The sequence below is a fragment of the Electrona antarctica genome, assembly GCF_951216825.1.
Source record: "Electrona antarctica genome assembly, chromosome: 2".
Taxonomy (NCBI): Eukaryota; Metazoa; Chordata; class Actinopteri; order Myctophiformes; family Myctophidae; genus Electrona; species Electrona antarctica.
In genome coordinates, this window is record NC_136807.1 from 45,019,703 (window position 1) to 45,027,834 (window position 8,132).

At 42.7% G+C, this 8,132-nt stretch overlaps 1 protein-coding gene across 1 annotated transcript in view; it reads right to left on the minus strand.

The window, feature by feature from the left end:
- rimkla (ribosomal modification protein rimK-like family member A) overlaps positions 1–7,299 on the minus strand; it is a gene marked incomplete at its 3' end in the record, with an annotated part of 33,551 nt that extends 26,252 nt beyond the window's left edge. Inside the window, exon 1 of the mRNA XM_079525204.1 lies at positions 6,712–7,299. Within this exon, the coding sequence (XP_079381330.1) occupies positions 6,712–6,874 (163 nt within the window). The 5' untranslated portion in view covers positions 6,875–7,299. The remainder of the gene's footprint in view (positions 1–6,711) is intronic.
- Between the last annotated feature and the right edge of the window lie 833 nt (positions 7,300–8,132).

Here is an 8,132-nt window from a genome sequence, read left to right on the forward strand (position 1 = left end):
CGGTTCGGCGCTGTAGAGCCTACAATGTGACGTCATTTGAGGTTCGGGGGGGGGGGGGGGGGGGGGGGGGGTAGGTACCGTCCTAAAGTCGGCTCTTCGGTGCTACTGAAAATTTTGACGAGCCGAAATCATGTATGAATCGACCCTATGACCTGAACATCTGACATCTCTGTTTTTTTTTACTAACCACTTTTTACTGACCAGGTGGTCACCTTATCACCTAAAACTGGAGTATGAATAAGCTTTTACCTAGTCCTCTCCTGTAGCTCCGCAACAACAAAATATTATTATTTACAAATCTACGGAAATGCCAAAACTGGACGTGATAATGGACATTTCTTTTGTTGAACACTTATCATTTGTCCAGCCTTTTTTCTTTTCTTTTTTTTGGGGGGAAACCATAAATGCAAATGTCCTCTTCCAGTCACATGACAGAACTCCACTGACTTGTGTATACATATATGGGTCGCTACAGAGAAATACGTCAATCTGGAACTACTGACACAAGGTACTTTGCTTATATCACAAGATAGGAAGACAACACAAGCTCATTTACCTTACATTTACATTAGGCTGCATTTCAGACACTTGGCTGATAGTCTCATCCAGACTCGAGCCACCAGCATTAAATGCTAGGGGTGCAACAGTTAATCAAACTATTTAATTGATAATAATTTAATAAAATAATAATCGATCAATAATCGATCCCATTGTTGGGCATGTCATTATTGGCGAAACATTTTGAAAGATTTCAAATTTAGTGAAAATAGCCTGCGTTGAGCTTGTAGATTTTCACGACAGCATTTTCAACACCATTGTACGATGAAGTAGGCTATAAAATAAAGCTTAAGTGATTAGTTGATTTGTTGTTATATATACTTTTTTTGAAAGATGTTTTTTTTAACATGCATCTCGATTATTCAATTAATTTAAAAATCATTCAACTGAATAATTGCAAAACAATAATAGCTAATTGCAGCCCGATTAAATTCTATAAAAGAGTCCCTGATCACATCTATCTAGGTGGCCTTGTTGGCCATACATGAACTTGAATACATTCATATCCAAAAACGTTATGCGGTGCGATGGACTATGACTGTATCTAATGTATTACCATTTCTCCCCCAGTACGTGGTGACGGTACTGACAAATTCTGAGGATATACGATTTAAGTAACTCATTTCAGTTGGAATTACATTTGAGAAAAAGCAGGGAAATGTTACAATCAATTTCCTTTCCAGTTTACCTCCAGGATAACCCCTACTTTTGGCAGTTATAGATTGGACACATTTACAGCCATGCTTTAAGATATAACATATCTCACATAGACTTGTAAAAAAGAAATGGCTCATGAAAATGGAACAGGGATACATCCACCCTATGGCTGTTGTTGCAAATACATCCATCCTATGCTCACATGTCTGATGGAATATTAACGAACTGGGCACAGCTTAATGTTCCTGTGTTCTGTTCTAAGTGACACAAATATGTGACATGTATCATCCTCTGGTTAAAAGTGTGCCCACTGGCACCCACCAGGAACATAAAAGAATCTGACGAAGGATTCATATCCTGTCTTGCGCTCATATGTTTCTCAGCACACATCATGGGATGTGAAATGCCAATAGCTGGGCATTGAGTGTGTTTGACCTTTTGTTGTGTGAGACCATGTTAGGTAATCCAAAAGTAACACTTTGGGCTGTGTCAGTGCCTGTGGCCAATTCTCACCTGAGGACATATTAGTGAGCACATTAACTTCTTTAGTGGAGAATGTGGGCTCTCGGCCTGTGATTGTGTGAACACTGAATCACGCACTACTAATTATAAACCAGAATACACAGGGCAAGAAACCACACATTTTGGTTAGTGGCTGTTAATCCGTTCCCGAAATGAATGTCCACAAATTCACAATTTTTCCTGATCAAAATGACAAGAATCTCAGAAACAGATTTACCAGACTACAAACATTTACCAGCATTTTTTTTTGGGGGCTTGTGCTAATTTCTCCCTGTGCATAGCAAATATCCAAGGATTGGGTTTAGATTGTATACAGAACACAAACATACAATTAGCTGCTGCTGAGATAGACATCCACTTGTAGAATAGGTTAATAACTATAAAATACTTCACCTTTTTTCTTGTTTAACAGCACATACCTATAGTACATTTACATTAGAGGGGCCGCTAAATGAAAAACTTTGTGATTCATAAAATAACAGAACTTTAACACAGACACCTATACGGATGGACTGGTGCATCAGAGAAGACCATTGGCCGATTAATGTAGAAGACTGGACTCCTGGCCTGCACACAGGCTGTGTGCAGAGCACACTGTATTCATCAGATTCAATAAGGAATTTAAATGTATTGGGAACAGAAACAATGTTTCAGAAAGGACCTTATCCTTTCTTCTAAATTCTTGATTCAAAAAGTGTTTCAGTAATCCTCCACCTAATTTACCTATAGCTAAGCGGCAAAGCCCCTCCCCAAACTGCTATGGTCCAATCACATCTAAGCATAACATGGGTTATTGGTCCACCAATAGTTTTCCTATATGATAAAACATTGTTTTAAAAAAGAAATGTCACGCACATATTTTTCCAGTACATATGGCAGGCCTGAAGGTCTGGTTCCAAAAATTAACCAGTATTTAATGTGTAAGATTCATGATATTTATTATTTGTTTACACTCCTGTGGCTGTTTGTATGACAAAGGAGTTTGTTGACATGAAGTAACAGATTGTTGATCAAAGGACTTTAAGGTCTCTAAAGTGTATGCAATTTGTGGCCGCCGGAGGTGCCTATGCTGTATTCTTTACCGCCTTGTTTAAACAGCATTACTAGTTATTCATAAAAGACCTGTTGACCAGTGAGGAGATCCTGTAAAGGACATTTAGAGACTTACAAATAGACACTTCTATATCCAAAGAACAGAACCTCATAAAGGAGGTAAAAAAGGGAAAAGAAACATATACAGGGAGGGGAAAAAGGGCTGGGTGGTGGGGGGAGGGGATTCAGATTCTACTGGGGCCAGTTTCGAATTGCAGCCGTCCGTAGGTGCCCTTTGAGAGCGGTTTTGAAGGAGTCAAGGGATTCGCATGTCTTAATGACTGGTGGTAGGGCGTTCCACATTTTGGTGGCATAGGAGCGGAAAGAATTTAGTCCCTTGTTTGTGCCGAATCTGGGTTGCACATGTTTTGTTGCACTCCCTCTGGTGTTATGGGTGTGGACTTCATTAACATTAAGGAAGTATTTAGACAGGTACATGGGTATCTTGGTGGTGTAGCGAACCTTGTGGACCAGACCCATTGCAAAATGCTGTACTCTGTCATCGACCTTAAGCCATTCCAGCCTGTCAAAGTGGGCAGGGGTGAGGTGGGTTCGGGGGGTGAGGCCAAGTAGGAACCTGACCAATTTGTTTTGGGAAGTCTGGAGCCTTGTTTTAAGGGCCTTTGAGGTGCTGTGGTACCAAGAGGTGCATGCATAGTCAAAGAAACCTTGTACGAGGGCTCCTGTTAGTCTTCAAGGTGTTTTTGTTGACCAGTGAGGAGATCCTGTAAAGGAATCTTGTTCTTTGGTTGATTTTTTCGATTACGTTGGTGGCCATTTTATCACTGGAAAGATTAGCCTCCAGGATGGAACCTAGGTAGGTAATTTCATCTTCTCGTGTGATAATATTGTCACCAACTCTAACCAAGAAGCCATCTGCCTTGCTGAGGTTACTATTTGATCTAAAGAGAATGGATTCAGTTTTTCCCAGGTGAAAGATAGTTTGTTATCAGCGAGCCAGGTGCAGATTCTGAGGGCTGAGGGCCTTTTCAACCTGCAGTTTGTTCATGTCCGAGACTAGCAGTGCTGAGTCATCTGCGAACAGGAACAAGTTGCAGTCACACGCTGATGTCATGTCGTTTACATATATTAGGCACAGATCTAATTAGTCCGATTGAATGTTGCAGGCCTACTTAAGGCCCTAAAAGGTATTTGGGACAGCCTTGTTCTTAAGACTTACAGCAAGAGAAGTGTATCTGTGCCAAGATAAAATGTGGATAGTTGACATCCACGGTGTAAATTAAATATGGAGGATTCATACCTGGATATGACACACATTAATGTAAGGTGTAAATTGGATCGTTTGTTCCCATAAGTATAGGACTTATGAACAAGCAGGCCCCATCTCAGTTCCGTGCATAAAATGTGATGTGATACCTCTTGGAACTATGACTGGTGGCCTTCTGTTGGCATTGTTTCTTTATTGTCTATGTACTGTGTGATCTGTTTGTTTCCATATGTTTTATGTATATCCTGATGACTGCTGTGCACAAAACAAATTTCCGAAAGGACAAATAAAGTATCTATCTATCTATCTATCTATCTATCTATCTATCTATCTATCTATCTATCTATCTATCTATCTATCTATCTATCTATCTATCTATCTATCTATCTATCTATCTATCTATCTATCTATCTATCTATCTATCTATCTATCTATCTATCTAGACTATCTATCTAGACTATCTATCTATCTGATTATCAGCTCTCCAGACACTCAACACACAGTTTCACTCAACAAATAACAACACTTTAGAAACTACACCTATACAGTATACAATTCTTCTTTGTATTCTTTTAACTGCTGTCTTCAGTGCCCATGTAGTAAGCCTCCTATGTGTTCAAACTGTTGTTCACTGACTGTTAATCTGTAATGTTGCAGCTAAGAACTCCATACCATTGACAATATGTACATCCTGGTCCAGTCAGGATTAAATGCCTGGATAGCCAACCAGCAATGTTCCATTTGTGTCACCTGTTATCCTAGATACTTGTCTACCTACCTGTGGATTAAGCCAGTGTTCTCTTTCACGCCCCTCTAGTATTATCTTTCTCATACCCTTATGTCTAGGTATGCAACAAAAAGCCAGTGTTATGTATTTATTTGTGTACAAAACAACTAATATGTCCTAGCTGGGAGGGATATGAGAACATGTTAAATTCTGAAAACTGCTATCCATTCCCCTTTGGATTTTAACCGTATTGCTGGCTCTTGAACCCATGTTTGGACTTCTAAGTGCACTGGGCAGAAGCTCTGGCAAACGTAGACTGGGAGGGAGGAAAATTTTAGCTTTCTTAATTTTGGAAGACCTGCCCAATGTCACCGCTGCATAGCAATGCGACAGCCCCGACCAACCCCACTCCCTCAGCCTCAGGCCAGACCAGCAGACTATACTGGCTATGTGTTAATTGAGACTTAACCATTTCCCAAGGAGTGACAATGGCCCCCCAACACTCCTCTAACAAATTCCATGTGAGTCTACTTGTCAAGCGTCCCTAGTATTATCATCAACACACAAAAGCTTCCTAAAACAGAGTTTCATAATAACAACCCTGCAAACAATGTTCTTTCTATAAAGCAGCATCACACCGAACCAACCCCAACTGACAACGAAAACCTGGAGACTCCGAGAGCAATTGACAATTTGGTCATGTAGCAGATGCTCCCGGGGTGCATGTAGCCTACGTTGGTTATACATACTAACAGTCCGACAGGCATTAGTCGAGTAACTTGCAAAGTGCAAGGTGAAGAACACTATAGTGTAGGCCGGGTATGTGATTGTGGAAGTATAAGACAACAGTGATGTGGAACTAGGTATAGCTGGATAGTGGATAACCAACATAACCGTTGTTGTAGGCCTCCCACCCCTGGATTTGGGCCTATGTCTCTCACATCCAAAGGAGAATCCATACATGAAGATAGATATTAGGCTTCAGGCAAGAGTCATGGCTACACTGCTAGCTAGCATCTATGTAATAATAAGTTAACATAGCATGCACACATCTATCAAGGTAACTGGAATAAGCAACACACGCACGCATGCACGCACGCACGCACACACACACACACACACACACACACACACACACACACACAGAGAGAGCATCAATGTAATATCATCAGTTATTACCTATCTAGCGAGAAGTGCTGCAGAGTGCAGACACAAAGCTAAGCAGTGGCTGACACAGCATCAATAAGGGATGGCAAGGATTATTATAATGGCATGCTGCTGGCTAGGGTTGAGGAAGTAGGTTGGAAATCACCCCCCCAAAAGACACACAACACAACACTATTGTATTGGAAAGAAATACACCATCCAATAGAGCAGGCTATAGCCTACTTCTGTATTTGCCTATAAGAGGCTAATAAGCACCAATCCAATGTTCTCATTTCCATCAACAGTCAGTCACTGAATAAAAAAAAGAAAGAAAAGGGAATAGCCATTTTTCAAATTCTCAATCGTGGCTCATCTTGCGCCTGACATGGTTAACTATTCATTGTACTTGCCTCCGCATCAAACAAACAGCATACTGTAGTGTAGCCTACTGTATGGCTACCCTCGGCTACTCAGTAGTCACTACTGACTGAATCTGCAGGCGGTCTAGCTGGAAAGTGGGTTAGGCGGTCACCGTCACACTGCTAGCCCACTCTCCGCTACACACTGCTGCAGCTACAAAACAATACCGTTAGCAGCTAGCATCATCATTCTGTGGGCATCGCAGGTTGTACAATGTTTTAGACTCCCCTACACAACACAAACCCGGGAGTCGGGAACCCCCCAAAGTTATGCCGTATATAGGCAGCATCGCGTTGTTTCCCAAATGATCATGATAATTATTTCATTTCATGATCATGTATTCAGAATTGATTATACTTGCCCAGTTGCCCCTCGCTGATAGTGAGCACGATCTCATCCATGAGAAGAGAGCGGAATTCTACGTCCTCTTCAGTGCAGCGCTGTTTCAGAGCCCGGAGGATCTGCACTTGGGGATACTCCTGGTGAATACGCCGGTCAGTCACGAACCAAACCCGGGAACACATTTTTGGATGTGGAACTTTGAGGAGCCGAGTAGCAGCCAGAGGGGAAGGGGGGGAAAAGTAAATAAAGGAAAATTCACAGCTGTGGCGTGTGTACTGTGTGTGAGGGGGCGGTGGATGGGTCGTGTAGCGCAGGGATGGATGGATGCTGCCGCTCACACAATGGAGTACAGCAGCTAGACAGAGCAGGCGTGCGGGTTTGCCCGCTAGAAGGACCGTGCTAGCGAGTTCCGTTCGTCCGGCCGTTTGCCTTCATCTGCAGTCCTTCGAGACCCGTCCCTCAGATCACCAGACTATTGATTACTTAGATGCTGACTTAAAAAAAACGGTCTCCCGACCCCTACTAAAAAGCCCAAAGATGCTGCACTATTTGCCCGCGAAGGGCAAACAAAGCTCCGGCTCTGTTACTGCGCTCTATTCTCCGCTCGGCCGGGTCGAGACCACCAGCATACACGCCACGAAATAGTAATATAAAAAAGTGGGATCACAATGAAACCCCCCACCCGCGCGGCCGTCCGTCCGTCCACACACACACTGGGCTCCGTTTGGCTGCTATCCACGAGGTATCGGTGCTGAAAAGTGCACGCTAATTCCTAGCCCTGCGTTTTTTTCCTCCTCCTTACAACTATCACGTCGGTCTCCGCGTTCCCGTTTTGTCAACAGACCTGCCAATGATAATAGCGGTTCTGCCAGCGAAGTCGACCAATTGCAACTTATAAAGCCATGAAAACACTCGTGCGCCCTCCGCGTCTTCCAATGGAACGGTGGAAGGTGTGGATGACCCGTGGCCGCGCGTAGCCAATGGTGACGGCTTAACGGGAGTTAGAGGGACGACCGGAGTATTTTAATACATCATGGACACTCACTCCACTCCACGGCGCGGACCGGAGAGCGCGCGGAAGCTGTGTGTGTTTGAGTGAGTGCGTGCGTGCGAATCAGTGCGTGAAAAAACACCCAGTTCCCATAGCCCAGAGGAACCGTCGCCCCTGTGATTGGGTAGATGTTGGTTGTCACAGGGAAACGACAGCCTCTCTCCACAGAGCCTGTTTGTCTCTAGAGACAACAGACTTTCTAGTCTACTAATATAATATCTTTTAAGAGTTGACTTTGTTTTCTTACTCCAACATTGACTCTATAGTTAAATAGAACTCTAGTATTATTGACTAATTTATCTACTAGTTTACAAACAGTGCCTCAATTATGTGTGGCGAAAAGGAAAAAAAAACTTGACATGATTTTTCCTTGACCAGATTTTTTTTCG